This window comes from Megascapheus bottae, chromosome 20 (genome assembly GCF_031878675.1).
Source record: "Megascapheus bottae isolate mThoBot1 chromosome 20, mThoBot2.hap1, whole genome shotgun sequence".
Lineage (NCBI taxonomy): Eukaryota > Metazoa > Chordata > Mammalia > Rodentia > Geomyidae > Megascapheus > Megascapheus bottae.
This window is the reverse complement of record NC_143528.1, coordinates 29,519,396-29,540,246: the sequence shown is the minus strand read 5'-3', so window position 1 is coordinate 29,540,246 and position 20,851 is coordinate 29,519,396. Positions and strand designations below refer to the sequence as shown.

General features: G+C 38.8%; 1 protein-coding gene across 2 annotated transcripts in view; it reads left to right on the top strand.

The window, feature by feature from the left end:
* Positions 1 to 1,356: 1,356 nt before the first annotated feature.
* Clcn3 (Cl-/H+ antiporter 3) overlaps positions 1,357 to 20,851 on the top strand; it is a 60,340-nt gene continuing 40,845 nt past the window's right edge. The window contains exons 1-2 of one of the 2 annotated variants that reach the window (XM_090354201.1): positions 1,357 to 1,888; positions 13,943 to 14,118. In XM_090354201.1, the coding sequence (XP_090210327.1) occupies positions 13,959 to 14,118 (160 nt within the window). In that variant the 5' untranslated portion in view covers positions 1,357 to 1,888; positions 13,943 to 13,958. The remainder of the gene's footprint in view (positions 1,889 to 13,942; positions 14,119 to 20,851) is intronic. The other variant, XM_090354204.1, reaches the window with a different exon arrangement.

The window sequence follows — 20,851 nt, the reverse complement described above, 5'->3', positions numbered from 1 at the left end:
AAAAGTAATGAAAGTGGCTATAAGCAGCTTGACTAAGTGATGAGTACTCCTTTATTACCATGGTACTTTACCAGCTTTGAAGACTAGGTATGAAGAATATGCAATTATGCCTTAAGAGGAAACAAATAGGCCAGGAGTTTGGCCTAGTGGTAGAGTGCACAAAGATCGGGGTTCGATTCCTCGGTACCACATACATAGGAAAAAGCCTGAAGTGGTGCTGTGGCACAAGTGGTAGAGCTCTGGCCTTGAGAAAACCCTGAGCTCAAGCCCAGGACTGGCCAAAAAAAAAAAAAAAAAAAAAAAGGATAAAAACATAAATGTTAAATGCAGGACCATAAATCATCAACCTAAGACACAAATTCAGTAAAGCAGACATATGTGAAAATGAAAAGTCTACATTTTTTTTTAAGGCAGTTAATGTTCAGAAGCACCATATATATTTAAAACCCAACACTCGTGGGTATAATTCTGTCACCCATGGGTGGCACGCATCCCGATCTTGCACATCCTGCCCACAAGGCTAAGCCACACCTGTGGCCACTGCCTTCTAGCCCCCTCCTTCACTCCCAAGTGGGAATACAGCTATTTTATCTTTTCTTAAAATGATCCGATTTAAGTAGTCGTGCAAGGTGATTCACCATGCCAGTTTATGAGTACAACTCCTTTGAATCCGGCTTACTGAATTCCATGACTCAAGACAGGGGCCCAAGAACGCAAACGAAGATAAATTCGGATGCTGTATCCTTTTTTTTTTTTTTCCCCTCCAAAAGACTTTGAACGTGCATCTTGGCTAGAACTAGGCTGTCGGTTTTCCTTCCTGGGTGTGCGAGGCCCGGGATGGAAGGCGATGGTTTGGACCAGGTGACGTCACTGCAGAACCTGTCCACCACCGCGGCCCAGCAGCATGTGGCGCCCAAGTAACTCAATTCGAAAGTTCACACGTCTGTCTCTCGTTCTAAGTTCTGGAACTATGCGCTGGCAGACCGCTGCTCCGTCCGGGAGGTTGAGGTCTCACGCAGGAGGGGAATTGGGCGACTAGATGATGGTGAGGGACGCCCGGCGGCCTCGGAGAGTCCCATTTCGGGCCTGCCCCCTCCTGTCCTTCCGACTGGTCACCAGCGGGACAAACAGTAGTGCGTGAGTGACGTGATCTGAGTGCCTGGCCGGGGCTTTACACTCAGTCCCCGCCCCTCGGCACCTGCCAGTCCGCTTGCTCCGCCCCCTCATGTATCTCGGCCCGCCCACCTCTCTCACTCCGCCCAATCGGCGCCGACGTGGCTCGGAGAGTGGTCCGTAGGAAGGTGCGCCGGGGCGGCCGGATGCTGAGCGGCCGTTCACGTCAACGCGGTGACGTCACGCGCCGACGCTGGGGACGTACCTGTCGGGTTTCGGGTTCCTGCGGCTCCTCTTTTTCCGTTCCCGTGGGTACTGGGCCGGTCGGGGTCTGGAACCCTCGGAGTCCTCGTCCGCCCCGGGCCTGGAGTGGGGTTGTATAATGAGGACGGAGAATGCGGGTGGCATGAAAACCGCTCTCCTCTAGTCCCGAGTTGGAGCACGGATTCCATTCTAGTCCTGGAAGGGGGCAGTGAGATTGGAGGTGTCTGTTTTGAATTTGGGGATCGAAGCAGGTGGACTCTAGGGCCCTTCCACGCCCGGGGGCTTCAGGCGGACAAACAAACAAACATCAGGCCGGGTCCCACCCCGGACTGAGCCATTGGCTTAACCCGCAGACACCTCGGAAAGATCGCGATAGTTTTCCGTGGCGTGTCCAGCCGTCTCCAGGCGGAGCTCCCCGGGCTCCGCTTAGGTTCGCGCCTCCAAACAGATGCAGAATCCAAAGGCAGCGCAAAAACCAGCCAGCGATTTTGCTATGCCTCTGAGCTGCGAGGTGAGTGGAATGACTGCCGCCGGCCTTCCGGAACCGTGTCCGGGTCACCGCGGCGGGGTCGGCCCGGCGGGGAGACCCAGCCCGGTTCCTCCGACCTTCCTGATAAATAGTCACCCACTCCCTGCAGGAGCCAATCGAAGGACCTCTCAGTAGACCGGAGATAGATACCCGAGCAAAAGATTAACTTTCAGCTAGGAGAGGGTGGCCTGACTCTTCCTTAGATTTGCCCACATTTCAATAATCGGTGATGTTTGTTTTCTCTGTTTTAAGTTAGCAGGTGTCTATCAAACTTTTTTTTATTGGTGTTTATATTTGTGTTTTGATTCTGAACTTGTTAGGCCCCAAACTACTTATAGAGTGTGCTTTGTTTTGTCTAAACTTTTTTTTAAAATTAGAGCCTACGAAGGTACTAGAAAATGAGATTTGTTTCCTTTGGAATTTTTTTTTTTTAAAGTGAGAACTGAATCAATTTGCCTTTTGATCCATCCATATTTATTTGTAAAGTTGAAAAGTTTAGTCGTGAGTCAAGTAATTCAGTTCTTGGGGCATCATTGAGGTTGATATAATTGTGGACACTTTCCAGAGAAGTTCTTCCTTTCATCCACAAAGAGTTAATGTAGAAGATTTCTTTTTCATCAAGTCAGGATTGAAATAAATTACGTCTCCATGTATTTGTATCTTACATTTATTTTGCTACAGTACCTTTATCATTACAGTTGCTGTTGCTTTTGGTGGTTTTCCTGTTATGTAGTGTGACATTACCAATCTGTGTGACCTTTAGATCTTTTCTCAAGTTGAAAAAGTTTGTATAAGGGCTGGTTGTTTGTCCTAGTGGTAGAGTGCTTGCCTAGTATGCATGAAAACCCAGGTTCGATTCCTTGGTACCACATACTTAGAAAAAGCCGGAAGTGGTGCTGAGGCTCAAGTGGTAGAGTTCTAGCCTTGAGAAAAATCCAAGGACAGGGCTCAGGCCCTGAGCTCAAGCCCAGGACTGGCAAAGAAAAAAAAAAAGAAAAAATTTGTATAGCCTCTAGTTAAAAAGGGCAGCAACTGTTGGCACAGTCTATCACAGCTTGCGTTCCATTCCCACTATTTTCTCTCCCCTTTCTTCTTCAAAGACTGATTGCATGAAGGAACAAAGTTTAAGAGGTCATTATAAATGTATAGTATTAGGAACTGTCCTTTAACATGTGTGGGTAATCATGTGGCCTGGTTTTGGACATGCATAGTTCAGGAGAACAGATTTGTTGAGGTTAGGGATTTATGTTATAAATTGGCAATTGTCCAGATCATGTTGGTGATAGACTTTCCATTTCCTGACCACTCAGGAAGCCAGATTTGATCTCTGTGGTGGGTTATATATCAAAGAAGTATCCTGTGGGGGTTGGCTGCTATCCCTGCTTTGTAGAACCTCCAGCTTAGTTTGTAGTCAGACTTGTCAGCAGGCATCTCAAATGTATAATATGATATAATATTCCATGTTTTATTCTTTGCAGATTATCTCAATCTTCACACCAACCCAACAGAACATAACACTTACCTATTCTCATTTAACAAATAGGGAAATTGAAGCATTGAGAAACTAGTTAACTTGTCCCAGGTCCCATAACAGTGTCATTACTAAAACTGAATTCCAGCATATCATGTTAATATTCTTGCACTTACTATGCTATACTGTAGTTGATACCTGCTGCAGTGTTGTAGAGAAACATTGAGAGACATGGCTTTACCATAGGTCCATTTATGTAAAACTACAAGAATTCTTGAGAATACTGTTTTTCTTTTAAGTGCTCTCATAATCCTACTACTTGTTTTTTGTATGCATATTCACATTGTTGCCAGGATAGGATTCCTTTTGATTTTTAAAAATATCTCTGAGTATGAAATGGAGGATGACCCCCTACTGCCTCACGTACATTGAGGAAATCTAGAGCTTTGTAAGGAGCCAAGTGAATATAATTCCTATGGAAAAATTTTCAGTCTTTGAAAGTCTTGAAAACTATTTTGTTCTCAAAGACTCAATCTTCCATGGCATCTTTTTATTGGATTATTGTTTTTTTTATCATTTTTGTTATAATTTCAGCCTTATATTTGTGGATTTTTCCCCTTATCCTTTAAAGTCATTTAGTGTTTAATTCTTCCTCCTTAGTTGTGTTTTTCTTTACTTTTAAAGTGACAATAGTGATTATATATACAAGCTCGCATGTCTGTTTTCTTACATTGTTGCCTCTCTTTTTCTATAACAAGGACATTATTTGTCAATTTTTATTCATTTATTTTTGTTGTGGGGCTTGAACTCGGGACTTTTACACTCAAGGCTAAAACACTATCACTTGCACCACAGTGCCACTTCTGGTTTTCTGGTAATTACTTGGAAAAAAGAGTCATGCGGACTTTCCTACCCAGGCTGGCTTTGAACCATGATCCTCAGATCTCAGCCTTCTGAGTAACTGGGATTACAGGTATGAGCCACCAGTGCCCAGCTTGGTTCTCAGTTTTGAAGACTATGCATTTAGTTGATCACCAACATTTTTCCTTCAGTGTAACGGAATGCTTACCCTCTATTATTGAATGCAATACCCTCTCACCTTTCCCCTGATAAGTACCATTCTACTCTTTGTTTCTAAGTTTCACATCATGTATAAGTGAGATCATGCATTGTTGTTTTCTATGTCTTATTCACATATTGATGGACACTTAGCTCGTTGATGTATCTCCGCTATGTAGAGTAAAGCTCATAAAGCATTTTGTAATTTTAAGAAATTTTCTTCAGAAAACAAATTTTTTTTTTCTACCAATCTTGGGGCTTGAACTCAGGGCCTGGGCTCTGTCCTTGGATGCTTTTTGCTCAAGGCTAATGCTTTACCACTTGAGCCACAGTGCTACTTCCAGCTTTTTTGAGTATGTGGTACTGAGGAATTGACATCGGTGCTAGGCAAGCACTCTACCATTAGGCTATGCTCCAGGCCCGAGAACAAATTTCTTTAGCAGGTTATTCTTCTATTCTTTGAAGAATATGTGACCCAATTTGGATATACACATACCTAAAATAAATAGTAATATATCAGGGAGAAGTCAGTTGATTACTGTTGTATGGAATGTGATAAATTCTTTCTGCTTGAAGAACCCTGGAGATTAGTAGACAGACCTTTTTTCCATCTGATCTTGTTTGCTGTTTGCCATCTAACCCCTTTCCTCCTACCCTCCCATTTCCTTTTTAGAAGTTTTATTGTGTATATGTCTTTTACTTCTTTGAAGTAGGTGGATTTCATAAGATGCTTAGGGATTTTATTTGCTTGGATATAAGGTGCAGTTTTTATTTTTCATATCTATATTACAATTTTTTTCTGCTTTTCTGATAGAAAGCAGTGACCAATAGGTACTGAATATTTCTGTGTTTACAAGTGTGTAGTAGAAGGTAAATCACCATATCTGAAGAAAGAAATATAATCCTATGTAACAGTTTAAAATTTGGATTTTAAACATTTAAACTGTTGTATACAATTAGTTACATCAACTTTATTTTGAGTAATTTAAGTCTGGTTTTAAGTTGAACCCTGCTCAGTGCTGATATAATCCTGAGACTACATATAATTGCTATTGTCTAGTAGTCACCTCACTTGTTTTTTTTTTTTTTTTTGCCAGTCCTGGGCTTGAGCTCAGGGTCTGAGCACTGTCCTTGGACTTTCTCAAGGCTACTTGAGCTCTACTACTTGAGCCTCAGCACTATTTTCGGCTTTTTTCTATGTATGTGGTACCCAGGAATCGAACCTAGGTCTTCGTACATGCTAGGCAAGCATGCTACCACTAGGCCAAACTCCCGGCCCTTTCACCTCAGTTTTTTAGGTCTGAATTTTCCTCAAAAGACTGTGTATTAGACTGTTTCTGAATTATTCTACTTATCAAATTAAATTTCCTCACAAATATGTACTTTTTTTCTTCTTGTGCCTGCCCTGGGGCTTGAGCTCAGAGCCTGGGTGCTGAGCTTTTGTTCCCAAGTCTAGTGCTTGAGCTGTAGCTCTACTTCCAGCTTTTTGGTGGTTAACTGGAAAAAAGGGTCTGACAGACTTTCCTGCCTGAGCTAGCTTGAAGCATGATCTTCAGATCTCAGCCTGCTGAGAAGATGGGATTACAGGCATGAGACACCTCTGCCCACCTACTTATCATTTTATTATGCTCTTTCTGTGTATAAATATTATCCTCAATGCCTCATGAGTTCGACATCTCAAATTAATATTCCAAATGTGTACATTCCTTATACAATTGCCATTTTATTCTTCAGTTGCCTTTAAGATCTCCCCTCCTCAAAAAAATGATAGCATTCTTAATCTGACATTTTATTCTTTCATGGTTAGGTTCTGGTTTCTTCATTACTCTTCTCTTTAGGAACTCAAGTAATTAGATTGTTAGCAGGTGTTTTACAAGGTAGAAGAGTCATTCTGTGGTAGAGTAAATTTGAGAAACATTTAACAAATTTTGCTGAAGAATTCGTTTACTGCAGGATTTTTTTGCTGTTAGCCGTTAAGATTCTAAATAAGAGTATGATAGATTGCCCAAACTCGTTGACCATGACACCTTTTTATGAGACTACCATTCTGTGCACTTTGACAGCTTACCTCCCAATGTTTTTATTGTCTCATCTCCATAGCTTAACTCATGCCATTAATTTTATTTCAGATAATTTCTCTCATCTCTGCTCCATAAAAATGCAATTTTCCTTTTTAGGGACTCATGAGTGTCTCTTGCTAAGAAAGCTTCCTAGTGAGCTGTGTTCTTTTTATCCCCTGAGTTTTTATAGCACTCTTTGTATCTTCTGTGACATCTACCAAGTACTGCTTCCTATTATAGGGATATAATATGATTATCAAAATCTTTAAATAATTGTTTTTGAAATTCATAACATAACTGTCACATTTTAATGTATGACCAGTAGCCAGCACAAGCTTCTTAATTTGTTCAAATGAGAATTCCAGAATGCTTCCATAAAAATGACTAGATCAGTCAAGTTTTCTCCCTGCCATTAGTACTCTTGAAACTTATTTCATCTTTCTGCTTGCTGATATTGAGAGTTTCCATTCATTCTTCAACTCAGGTTGTGTTCCACTTTTCTGATTTGCTTATTAGCCAAATATAGTTAACTGTCACACCTTTGGAATTTAGCCACTATTCTCCATTATCCTCAGTCTTCCTTATGGAGAGAGAAAACTATTGGGAGCCATGAAAAAGTAGGTCCTAAAGTCACTTGTAAATTGTAGGACTAGGCAGAAAATTCTGTAACTTAACACTAAAAACAAAATCCACAATAAAAAATTTGAGGTCTTGGGGCCGGGAGTTTGGCCTAGTGGTTAAAGTGCTTGCCTAGCATGCATGAAGACCTGGGTTCGATTCCTCGGTACCACATATAGAAAAAAAAAAAAAAAGCCAGAAGTGGTGCTGAGGCTCAAGTGGTAGAGCTCTAGCCTTGAGAAAGTCCAAGGACAGTGCTCAGGCCCTGAGCTCAAGCCCAGGACTGGCAAAAAAAAAAAAAAAAAAAAATTTCTTCTGGTAACTTAAGACTAGAAGCTATGATGGGGAAAATGGGGAATGCCTGTTCCTTCAAACTTGTAAATAAAGACTTCATTTCAAAAAAAAAAATTTGAGGTCTTGAACTTTATCAAAATTAAGTATTTTTTACATTGTAGTAGACTTTATTTAGACAAGTCACAAAGTAGGGGAAAATATTTGGAGAAAATATATCTGAGAGATAACTCATCTATACTACATAGGAAACTCTTAAAAACCCAACAGTACAAAAACAGATCAGTTAGGAAAAAGCAAAACATGAAACTCTGGGTCTTGTTCAATCCAAGATTGAAAATAAAAGGCAAAAGACACAAGTCATTTCACTTAGGAGGGTATGCAGATAGCAAATAAAGGCCTGTACAAGATTGTTCAACATCGTTAGCCACTAGGAAAAAACAAAACAAAACAGTGAACATGGAATATTACTTCTGATGTCTAAGAAACTAAAATAAGCAGTAGTGACAACAGTCTAAGACAGGATGTGGAAAAACTGGGAATTGGGTTACTTGTGTGTTGTTGGTAGTAAAATTATTTTGTCTCTTTGAAAAAAAGTTTGGCTGTTTAATAGCTGAACATGTGAGCTGGGTGTTGTGATCCACCTCAGGCACCCCGACTGTTGAGAAAGTGGAGATCTGCAGGTTTGCAATGGCAGCCAGGATGGGCATTAAAGTTCCTGAAACTCTGTCTCTAGAAATTACCATCAAAGGGGCCTGGAGTGTGGCTTAGTGGTAGAGTGCTTGGCCCACATGCACTAAGGCCCGGTTTTGATTCCTCAGTACCGCATACCAGAAATGGTGCTGAGGTTCAAGTGGTAGAGCTCTAGCCTTGAGAAAGTCCAAGACAGTGCGGAGGCCCTGAACTCAAGCCCAGGACTGCCCCCCCCCAAAAAAAAATTACCAGCAAAATCTGGGCTGGAAAGGTAGCTTCGATGATAGATCACTAAACAAGCAAGTAAAGAGGTCTGAGTTCAAGCCCTAGTACTGCAACCAAAAACAAAAATTCTAAATTGTGACCACTGTATAATACCACTGTTATACTCTGACATTCATCTCAGAAAAATAAACACTAAAGTTCACTTGAAAGCTTGTTTTAGAAGAAAACTAGGTATGTCTCGTGGGTCAATTGTTATACTATGGTATATACCTAGAGTATGGATATATCTAGCAATAAAAAGTAATGAGCTATTTGAAAGCAACTTAGATGAAGTAAATCTCTAAAACATTATATTGAGTACAAAGAGCCAATCCTAGAAAGCAGCATATTGTATAACTCCCCCACCCCCCCTTTTTTTTTGTCAATCGTGGGTCTTGAACTGTGGGCCTGGGTACTGTTCCAGAGCTCTTCAGCTAAAAGTTACCAGCCTACTCCTGAGCCACAGCGTCACTTCTGGTTTTCTGGTGGTTAATTGGCAATAAGAGTCTCATGGGCTTTAGTGCCCCGGCTGGCTTTGAATTGCGATCCTCAGATCTCAGCCTCCTGAGTAGCTAGGATTATAGGTGTGAGCCACCACACCTTGCTTATAATTCCATTTTTTATGACATTGTTGAAATGGCAAAATTCTAGAAATTGAAAATAGATGATAGATTACCAGGAGTCAATGGGGTGGAGTACTAGAGAGAAGTGATTGTGGCTGTAAAAATAGGCACCATGACAGATCCTGTGATGACAGAATGTTCTGTGTTTTGACTACCATTGTTTTATTCTACAAGATGTTCAGTTGCCATTAGTAGAAAGTGGACAAAAGGTATCAGAATCTCTGCATTACTTGTTATAACCAGATGTTAAAGCATAATGATCTCAAAACACAGAGTGTAATTTAAAAAGCAAGTGAATACCTGGTATGTCAAATACTGTGCTAACCTTTGAATATGCAGTGTTGAGCATAAACTTAAACTGCCAGATCTCATAACACACTCTTGCAGGGAAGACAGATGCATTAATAAAATAATTACATAAATATATTTAGTATTACAACTCTAGTAAGTGCTAAGAAGGAGAGCTGAGAGGAATAATAATGAGCAAATCTGACCTAGTCAGGGAAAATTTGGCTCAAGTACTAAATAGGTCAGGGAAGCATTTAAAAAATTTCCTTCCTTCCTCTCTTCCTCTCTTTCTCCCTTCCTCCTTTCCTGTCTTCCTCTCTTCCTCCCTTCAGTCCTTCTTCCCTTCCTCCCTTCCCCCTTCAATCCTTCATCTCTTCTTTCCTTCCCCCTTCCCCTTTCTTCTAGCTTAATGCTTTTGGCCAAGTTATTTAATCTTTTGCATCTTAGATTCCTCCTTTGTTAAGTGAAGGTGACACACAAACTTTGGGTTGTGATTGCATTTAATAAACATATTAAATGAATTTGTAAGAAATTCTAACTCTTCAGGAGGCTGAGATCTGAGGATCAAGGTTTGAAGCCAGTCCAGGCACGAAAGTCAGTAAGATTTACCTCTAGTTAATGACCAGAAAACCAGAAGTGGCTCAAAGTGGTGGATCTCTAGCCTTGAGCAAAAGAATCTCAAGGACAGAGGCCAGACCTAGAGTTCAAGCCCCAGGATGAGAGAGGGAGAAAGAGAGAGGGAGAGAGGGAGAGAGGGAGGGAGGGAAGGGGAAGGAGGAAAGGGGAAGGAGAGAGAGAGAGAGAGAGAGAGAGAGAGAGAGAGAGAGAGAGAGAGAGAGAGAGAGAGAGAGAGAGAGAGACAGAGAGAGAGAGAGCGAAAGAGAGAGAGACAGAGAGACAGAGAGACACAGAGGTCAGCATGTAGTAAGCTCTATTTCTGAGTTTGTGGTTGACAGTCTTGCTGTGTTGCCTAGGTTGTCCTTGACCTTGAGATCCTCTTGTCTCAGCCAGCTGAGTAGATGGGATTACCGCCATGTGCCACTGTGCCCTTTACTAATAGAGTACTTGATGTGAGATCTAAAAAAGGAATGAGAAAGTTAATTGAGGAGTTGAAGATAGGTTCTAGGCAGAGTGGGTAGCAAAGTCGTTGGGGCAGGAGGTAGAAAAGAAAACTCCCAGTGCGAGAGAGATTGGAAGATGAGTGAGTCCAGAGTACACAGAGTTAATTTGAAGCTGGGCAACTAGGCCAGGAAGAGCATAAGGGGATTGTTTTTGCTGTGTTAAGAAGTTTGTCTCCTAAGGGATGTGGGAAATTATTAAAAAAATTTTAATCCACTGAGTGGAGAGAGATTAGTGATTGAACCTGCTTTTTGGAAAAATCTGTGCTGACTGCAGTGTGGAGATCAAAGGGGAATCAGGCAAGGAGAGTGTACATGGTTCATTTATGAGTTTATTGCAGTAAACCAGGCTTTACCTTTGGGGATTTTCACAGGCTATTTCTAATCCCCATAACAGCAAGTATATGTTTGCAAGTTACTGCAGATCACTACAATATTTTGACCTTTTTTCCCTCTATGTTTTGAGATTGGATCCTGCTGTGATCCCAGGCTACTATGGTACTTTCTATATACCCAGGCTGCCTGCCACTCATGTTCCTCCTGCCTCCAGTTCTGGGGTTTTAGGACTATGTGACATAGAACACAGTATACTCAGAAAGACAATACACACACACACACACACACACACACACACACACACACACACACACACACACACACACGAAGAGGCAGAGACAGGAGAAGAAAGGGAGGAAGAGTGAGTGAAAGGGACAGGAAGAAGGCAGAGGTAGTCAGATGAAAAACTAAGAGAAAGAACAGATGTGAGTTGCTACCCTGATGACCGTCACACTATTACATGTCTCCCTAATTGATGAAATGGAATTGTTCTTGCATTGTTGGAAAATCAGCAAGGAGTTGATTATTTGTTTAGTGAATTAAAAAATATAGCACTTCATATTTTCCATTTTCCTTCACCTAATAATACTCTCTAACCTAAATCCATTATGAAAATAAAATAAAAACAAGCAAATTACCTTTTTAGTTGTTTATATAAGAGTCACAATATTTAATTTGGTTGTCTCAAAAGAAATTCTCTGCATGAAGTTATTTTCCTATTTTAAAATTTAACTTAATTATAACTCAATGTACTAATAATCTTAGTATAACAAACTATGTTTTGACAGAGGCAACTAACATATAGTTGCAAAATAGTAAATATTAATCTTTCCTTTAAATGTATCTGTTAGGTTTGTTTATTACTGTTACAGAGTTTATTACTGTTACTGAAGACATTTCTTTTTTGACCTCATTGATTAAACTATTCAACATATATTGCCAGTTTGAAGCTAGATGTGACTATTGACACCTGCTTTCAAAATGTCACCTTATAACCAGCTGCCACTATCATGCCTATATTGTAGTTACTCAAGAGGCTGAAATCTGAGGATCATGGTTTGAAATCAGCCTGAGCAGGAAAGTCTATGAGACTCTTTAACCACCAAAAAGTCAGATGTGGAGCTGTAGCTCAAGTGTAGAGTGCCTTGAATAAACAAGCTCAGGGTCAGGGCTCTGGGCTCTGAATTCAAGCCTCAGGATCAGCCTCCAAAACAAAAGAAAAGCCACTTTATGATTGGTCTTTAAGATAATGAATTTATATAATGAATGCATTTAAAAGATATCTATATTAGTATTTTATATTTTCACTACTTTTAATTTTTTTTTTTTTTTTTTTTTTTTTTTTGCCAGTCCTGGGGCTTGTACTCAAGGCCTAAGCACTGTCCTTGGGCTTTCTCAAGGCTAGTGCTCTGTCACTTGAGCCACAGCACTACTTTTGGCTTTTTTCTATGTATATGATACCAAGGAATTGAACCCGGGTTTTCATGCATGCTAGGCAAGCATGCTACCACTAGGCCAAACTCTCAGTCCCTGTTTTAAATTTAAGGCATGTTTATTAGGGACAAGACATTGTCTTTTGAGAATCTTGTGTGTTCCAGAATTCACTGCTATAATACAGCACTAGAGGTCAAAAATACTTTATCTTTCTGTAGGTACTTTTTAATGACCTCTGAAGCCAGTCTTGTTTTATTTGCTTTGCTAGTTTCACTGCTTTTATGGTTATCTTACACACGTAGTTTACTAGTTCATTATTAATACCAATATACTAATGTTGAAAGAGTAAGTAGATATATTTTAAAAGTCGAATTCTGTAGGAGGAATGTTGTTTTGAACTGTTTTGGAGGAGGAAGAACAATAAAACCATGTTTTTCTGGGTTTACCTTTTATGAAAAAAATGAAAATTATTACCTCTGCCTATAATGTTTTACATGAGGCTGAAATGATTTAAATTTTAGAATGATTAATAAAATGTCTAGAGATAGCCCAGACAGAAAAGTCCAAGGAGTTATAGCTTGAAGTAATTCAGCAAAAAGTAGGATTAGAGGTATGACTTAAGCTGTAGAATTGTAGCTATGAGCAAATAAGCCAAGTCTGAGGCTCCTGAGTTTAAGTGCCAGTACTGGCAATTAGCAGACATACAGATAAAAAAAATAAATTATTTAAGTAAATAAAAAAATTAAGGAGGGCTGGGAATTTGGCCTATTGGTAGAATGCTTGCCTAGCATGCACAAAGACTGGATTCCATTCCTTGGTACCACATACATAGAAAAAGCTAGAAATGATGCTGTGGCTCAACTGGTAGAGCTCTAGTCTTGAGAAATCCCAGGAACAGTGCTCAGGCCCTGAGTTCAAGCCCCAGGACTGGCAAAAAAAAAAAATAATGAGAATTAGATCAAATTTGATTTTTTAAATTAAAAAATTTTTTTTGACTATTTTGATCTGGTAAAAGTACTCAAAAAGGGCAATCTCCCTTTCTAGCCTTTACTTTAGTCATTTGTTCTTAGAACTTTCTTAGAAATCCCTCCATAAATAATTTATCCATATGTAAACATTTATCGGTTACGAACTACAGTTCTTTATCTTTTCTCTTTTGTTTGGAGGAAACTCTACAGATAATATGGCTATAAGAGCTGAAAATGTGGCTTAGTGGTAGAGTGCTTGCCTACATGCATGAAGCTCTGGGTTTGATTTCTTAGTACTGCACAAATAGATAAAGCTGAAATTGGTGCTATGGTTCAAATAGTAAGTCTTGAGCCAAAAAGCTCAGGGTCAGTGCTTAGGCCCTGAGTTCCAGCCCCAGGACTGGCAAAAATTTATCTATCTATCTATCTATGAATACATCTTTCCACTTTTGTAACTTAGTTAATAATGGAGATAATTTTATACCATTACTTGAAGAAATTTTTCTTTTTTTCTGCTGCATAGTGAGAAGAAGTATTAAGTTATTAATGAAACAGCATATTAGAGGGAAAAAACAGTTTTTATGTTATGAAATAACTTAGTTTTTATGTTTTTCATCTTTTTTTTGTCACAGTTTCTCACTATGTAGTCTAGGTTAATAACTCATGTCAGTTATAGGATTATAGATTGTGTGTCATTGCACTTGGTGAACTTGGAATTTTTTTCTGACTTTCCATTTGTAATGTTACGGTAGATGCGTTTTATTCTTTATGTTGGGAAAAAATGTTGAAATTATTTGTCCTCCTTTTTTTCAGATAATCAGACAGCTAAATGGAGTCTGAGCAGCTGTTCCATAGAGGCTACTATAGAAACAGCTACAACAGCATAACCAGTGCAAGTAGTGACGAGGAGCTGTTAGATGGAGCAGGTGTTATTATGGACTTTCAGACTTCTGAAGATGACAATTTGTTAGACGGTGACACAGCCGTTGGTAAGTACAGCATTACTACTCAGGATTCATAGTCATCAGTATCTGCCAGTGAATGTGTGTGTATGTACTGACAGTAATTTTTTGTGGTAACTATTGATTATTGAGGTCAGTCCACACAGTATAAACTTAACCATTTGAAAAGTGTACGTTTTAGTGACATTAGCACATTTTCAGTGTCAACCTGATTGCTACTTTCTCATCTCTTTCCAAAACATTAAAAAAATATATTATTTAGCCAGGCTTGGTAGCTCATGCTTATAATCCTAACTACTCAGGAGGCTGAGATTGGAGGATTGTGGATCAAAGCCAGCCCCGGCACTAAAGTCTGTGAGACTCATCTCCAATTAACCACCAGAAAACCGAAAGTGTTGCTGTGGCTTAAGCTGTAGGGTGGTAGCTCAGGGACAGCGCCCAGGCCCAGAGTTCAAGCCCTACCACCGGTGTGAGCCACTGAGTAGCTAAGATTACAAGCATAAGCTAAGTGACCTGAGGATCATGGTTTGAAGCCAGCCTGGGCAGAAAAGTCCCTGTGAGACTTACCTTCATTTAGCCACTCAAAAACCAGAAGTAGGGCTGTGGTTTAAGTGGTAAAATGCTGCTAGCCTTGAACACAAAGAGGCTCAGCGACAGTGCCTAGGCCTTGAGTTCAAGCCCCAAAACTGACAAAAAAAAAGAAAAAGAAAAAAAAAACATTGCTGTTAAGTAGTTGTACAAAGGAGATGCATTCAACAAAGCAATTTATGACTACAAACATCTTGGTCAATAATGACACCTCTTTCAACATCTTTAGCCTTCCCAAGTCATTGTCATACAATCATAAAGGAAAACCCTACGTGAATATTTTTTTCACAAGAACATTTTGAATAAGTTGTGATTTGATAAAAAATGTCTTACCAATTTGCAGATTTATTGCCTTCTAGTACATTTTGGTGCTACTGCTGTTGGCACCTGTTTTGACCTCCTATTGCTTTTGTATCTGTCTTAAGTTAGAAGGTCTGTACTGAGAATGTGGTTGGCTGAGTAATGGCCCTGCCACACCCTAGCTCCTGGCACCTGTACTTGATGCAAAGGACTTTGCGGTTATGACTAAATGCAAGATCTTGGGATCTGGGAATAGCTGGTATTACCTGGGTGGCTGGTGCCAGTGTAATTACAAAGGTACTTGAAAGAGGAAGGCAGGAAGCCAAGCCACAGAGAAAGTTTAGAGAAAAGGTTAACATGGTACAAGGAGGAGACTATGACTCAAAAAATGAAAGCAGCTTCTAGAAGCTGGAGAAAACAAGAAAATAGACTTTCCTCTGAAGTGTCTAGAAAGAGGCTGTCCCTGCTGATACCTGGTTCTTTGACTTTTGATATCCAGAATTGTAAGAGAATATGTTTTGTTATATAAGCCAGTATTTTTTTTTTTGTGATCATTGTTATAGTGGCAGTAAGAAACTGATAAATGTCTTAGTATTATTAAGAATGACTTTTCTTTTTTTTTTTTTTATTTTTATTTTTGCCAGTCCTGGGCTTGAGCTCAGGGCCTGAACACTGTCCTTGGATTTTCCCAAAGCTAGAGCTCTACCACTTGAGCCTCAGCACCATTTCCAACTTTTTTTTTTTCTATGTATGTGGTACTGAGGAATCGAACCCTGGTCTTTGTGCATGCTAGGCAAGCACTCTACCACTAGGCCAAACTCTTGGCCTTTTTTTTTTTGAGTTTTTGTTTTGTTTTGTTTTCCAGTCCTGAGCTTGAGCTCAGAGCCTGAGCACTATCCTTAGACTTTCTCAAGGCTAGAGCTCTACCACTTGAGCCTCAGCACCACTTCTGGCTTTTTTTTTTTTTTTTCTATGTATGTGGTACCAAGAAATCAAACCCGGGTCTTCGTGCATGCTAGGCAAGCACTCTACCACTAGGCCAAACTCCCAGCCCAAGAATGACTTTTAACGTCACAGACACCCTGAGAAAGATTTGTGGATCTTTAGGAGTTAACAGACCATAGTTGACCACATTCTGAAAAATCTATTTTAAGGTAAACTAGCTGTCAGATGTATGCTGCAGAAGTGAATAAGGTGGGTCAACATATTGCATTATGAATTGTAAGAGTGGAAGATTTGTATAAAAAGGGAACAACCATTTGTATATATTATACCAAAGCTCTCCTAAAATATCACACACACAGTGTTGATGGGAAACACAAAAAAGTAATGATTTTTCTCTTGATGAAGGAATTTAGATACTTCTTATTTTTCTTCAGTTAGGTTTCAGAACCTATATGCATAAGATATATCTGTTACTTAAGAGGATAAAATCTATTTCATTAATAGTTTAAAAAACGTGATGGCTAACTTTTAAATATATAATCAACTCTATGGTAAATGGGGCTTTATTTTGTTCCATTGCCCTAGATCCTGTATATGTTAAGTTTCAACTGGTGCCTGCTACAGTTTCTTTAGATCTTTTATTGTTGTACTTTGCTTCTTGAAATAGGCTCATGATCCTCTAGAAAGTTTTACCTCACCCCCTCTTTTCTTTCCATCTGTCCCCTTTCCTATTCTGTCTAATTTTAACTTTCTGAGAGAGTAACTTACAATGTAGCCTAAAGCCTACAACTCCCTATGCAATTCAGCCTATCCTTGAATTCTCTTGCCTCAGCCTCTTGAGCTACTTCAGCTAACCACCTGTGTTCCAAGTTGAAGTTAAGGGCTCCTTCTGTCTAGTAAATTGTTGCTTCTGTAATGTCTGCTTCCTTAACCTGATCCTTATTTGTCTCGTTTATTACCAGGATACCTTCTAAATTAAGCTATGCATTTTTTCCCAATAAAATTCTCCTACCAATTTCTGTTTGCTTATCAGCAATTTATTTTCTTCTTGCTCCATTATGTTTTAATTATATAGTGTAATCTTTCTAATTGCATCGTTTAATTTTTGATGAGCAATCTTCATTTCCCTTATTTCCGAACTATGTAGTGAGATACTACTGTATCATAGGCAATCACTTGTGCTGGTTATTTATGTTCTCTTTTTACAATGTCTAATACATTGGCATGTGTACAGTAGGTGCTGATGAACAGTTTTATAAAATACTCACCTATTTAATATATTAGCTGATTATATTTTATAGTTTTAAGGACTATTTGCTTTTTATTTATTGAGCTAGTATAGGTATGTGTGTGTGTGTGTGTGTGTATATATATATATATATATATATACATATATATATAAAGAGAGAGAGAGAGAGGTTTTGGATTGACTGGACACCTATAAGCATGGGTAGAATACGCAATAGAGTACAAGAACTATGCCATCCATCTGTATTGTTACGATGGTACTGCACAGTGGCCCTGCTAGCGTCATCCAGGAGAAAAAAAGAACAGAATGGAAAGCTAAGAGGAAATGACAAAGCATCCAGCTGCCTGAGTTTGTCAGTGTTGTTACTTCTGTCTATAGTATTTTGAAAATTTATAATAGAGGTATTGCTAAAGATATGAAGTCTAAATGCCACAGACTGTTGAATTCAGTTGCTTTTTCCCCCATTATTTATGCAGCTCTGAGATCTTTGGGTAGTAAACATGAATAAGTAATCCAAGATTAGCTTTTTCTAAACACAATACTCTTGTACTGAATTTATAAGCAAAATTAAATTTCTCATAATAATAATTGTTATAACCTAGAAATCTGGGAAAGAAACCTGCTTAGAATAATTTGATTTCACTGCATGTCAAAGGTTGTGTATTTGTCTTCAGTAGATGACAGGTTGATTATAGCTGTATTGTTTTACCAGGCTTCCTCCAGCAACATTGGTGGTATTGTTCTAATGAGCAAACATTTGGCAACGTGAAATTTAGATAAAGTCATATTGGGCAACATAAACTTATGTCTCTTAGAAAGTATGAAATAGTTATATTGTGAATCTTTGGTAAAGGATATTTGGAAATTCTTAAGAAAGCTATCGAAACATTACTGCTACCATTAAGTCCTATAAAGGTTATGATTCTTTCAAATGGTCTACTCCAAATTATTTTTAGAAGCAAATAGCCTGATACTTATTTTAAGCAAGGTCATATCTTCATGCATTTGATAGCCTTCATAGTTTGTTACCAGCTATCTTGGAAACATTTTCTATATCCAATTGCCCTAGTCAGGGCTACCTGCCTGTGTGGAAGTAGGAGACTTCAGATTTGTATTTATGTAAGAGAAAAGTAATATATTCAGGGAGCATTCAACCATACCAAGTTATGAGGTGTTAATGATTTAAGATTCAAATATACCAGGAGTAATAACTTAGCAAACAGGTGCCTAGATAAAAATTATCCAAAGATACCAGTACAAAAGTAACTAAATAATGGATTGATATCATTGGAAAGAAGCAAGCTTAATTTTTATTATAACATACAGAACCTGCTTATTTGTACCTCAGCTATCATCTGCAGTTTATTGATGTTGCTTTGTAAAAAGATTTTTAAAGCTAACTTGTCTTTGATGAGCTTTTTTGTATGTGTACTACTCACCACTGCTCTCACCTGAATTTCATCCTCTCTTTCCCACTTAGAAACAGTAACAGGCGTGAAAGTTACGAAGATACTTAGGAAACTTATTACTGAGACTGAAATTGTAAATGAGATTAAATTAGAGGGGCTAAAGTAAAGGGGGGAAATTAAAGGAAAAATACTATTAGATATTAGTAGAATTAAAGATTTAGGGTAACTTCCTAAAGATTTCTGAGTTGTGACATAATACCAGAATATGCATATAACATAGTTGAATGGTTTAATGAGGTATTACAAAACAAGCATCTTTGTAGTCCACTCAAGTTAAGAAAACCAAGATTTTTGTCATGTTCTAGAAGCCTTCTACATGTACTTCTCTGCTCACAACACTTCATTTTCCTCGAGTGATGAATAGGGTTTTGTCTCTTTTGTCACTTTGTTGCTTTACTTTAATGATTTCATCATTTGAGATTACAGCCTTAAGCATATAATATTGTGGGTTGAAAGCGTGGCCTAGTGGTAGAGTGCTTGCCTAGCATGTACAAAGCCCCGAGTTCAATTCCTTGGTATCACATACACAGAAGAAGCCAGAAGTGGCACTGTAGCTCAAGTGGCAGAGCTCTAACCTTGGGCAAAAAATGTTCAAGGACACTGCCCAAGCCCCGAGTTCAAACCCCATGACTTGCAAAAAAAAAATTAAAAAGAATATAATTTTGTATTACTTGTTCTTTGAAAGTTAAATAAATGGAATAATTTGGTATGTATGCCTTTTGTTTCCTGCTTTAATACAGTGTGGTTTTTCAGAATCACCCATAGTGTTTTAGGTAGTAGTTGTTTGATATTATTTTAGACTACATCATTCTTGTTCGCAATAAACTACCCTTTCCCCTCCTGATGCCTTTTCTTATGGAGGAAGACAGATAATGCAAGTTAAGGCTCAGTGCTATACAGTATGTCTTAAGTGTAAATGTAACATAACCATACTGACTGATTGTAAGCTACAGTTGTTAACTTCTTGCTTCTAGAAGCAGTGTGTATTTGAGAAGTAAAGAATGTATGTAGGGGCCGGGAGTTTGGCCTAGTGGTTAAAGTGCTTGCCTAGCATGCATGAAGACCCGGGTTCGATTCCTCGGTACCACATACATAGAAAAAAGCCGGAAGTGGTGATGAGGTTCAAGTGGTAGAGCTCTAGCCTTGAGAAAGTCAAAGGACAGTGCTCAGGCCCTGAGCTCAAGCACAGGACTGGCAAAAAAAAAAAAAAAAAAAAGAATGTATGTATACATATACATACAATCACACATACATACATACATACACATACACTCATATATGTCTGGCATTTTCACTCGTAGCTGGTACTCTACTATTTGATCCATGATACCAGTCCTGGCTTTTTATTGGTTAGGTGATTAGAGTCTCTGGGTTTGTTTGGATGGCTCTCAACTTTGATTCTTAGGATCTCCACCACTCAGGTAATATATTTTCTTATTAATGTATATATCATACAATTGATTTTGTTCATTTAGTTTGTGAATTTTTTTCTTTAGATCTTTACCATAACAGAGAATTTAAAAAGTATAGAGATTATTATATAATTTGTCTTAGCTTAAAATAGTAGCTTAATGTTTAGCTTAAAGTAATAACTCATGGCCAGGTTTGTTTCATTTCTATTCCCTCCTTAATTGTTTTGAAATGAATCTGAAATATGTTACCATTATATTTATTTTTGTGTGTGTGTCAGTACAGGGCCTGGGTCCTGTCCTATAGCTTTTTCCCTCCAGGGTAATGTGCTACCACTTGGGCTACAACTCCACTTCCAGATTATTTATTTATTTATATACTACTTTTTATTTGTGACTAGTTAGAGATGAGTCTCATGGACTGCTTGGCTGTTTTCCAATTTCAGTCTTCAGATCTCAGCCTCCTAAGTAACCAGGTTATAGGTTCACCATTATCACTTTATATAGGTATTCATTTATGTAATAATAGTAATTGTATAATATTAATACTTGTCTCACATTTCTCTACTTGTTTAATTACAAATGTCAAAACTAAGCTGTGAAGTAGCGCTGTGACTCAAAGTGGCAGAGCACTAGCCTTGAATGAAAAAGCTTAGGGGCAGTGCCCAAGTCCTGAGTTCAAGCTCTACAACCACCACCACCAAAAAATTTTGCTGGGTTGAGTATTCTTGTAATCAAGTGCTCTGGAAGCTGAGCTGTGAGGATTTGAGGGTAAGGCCAATCTGGTGAGACCTTATCGC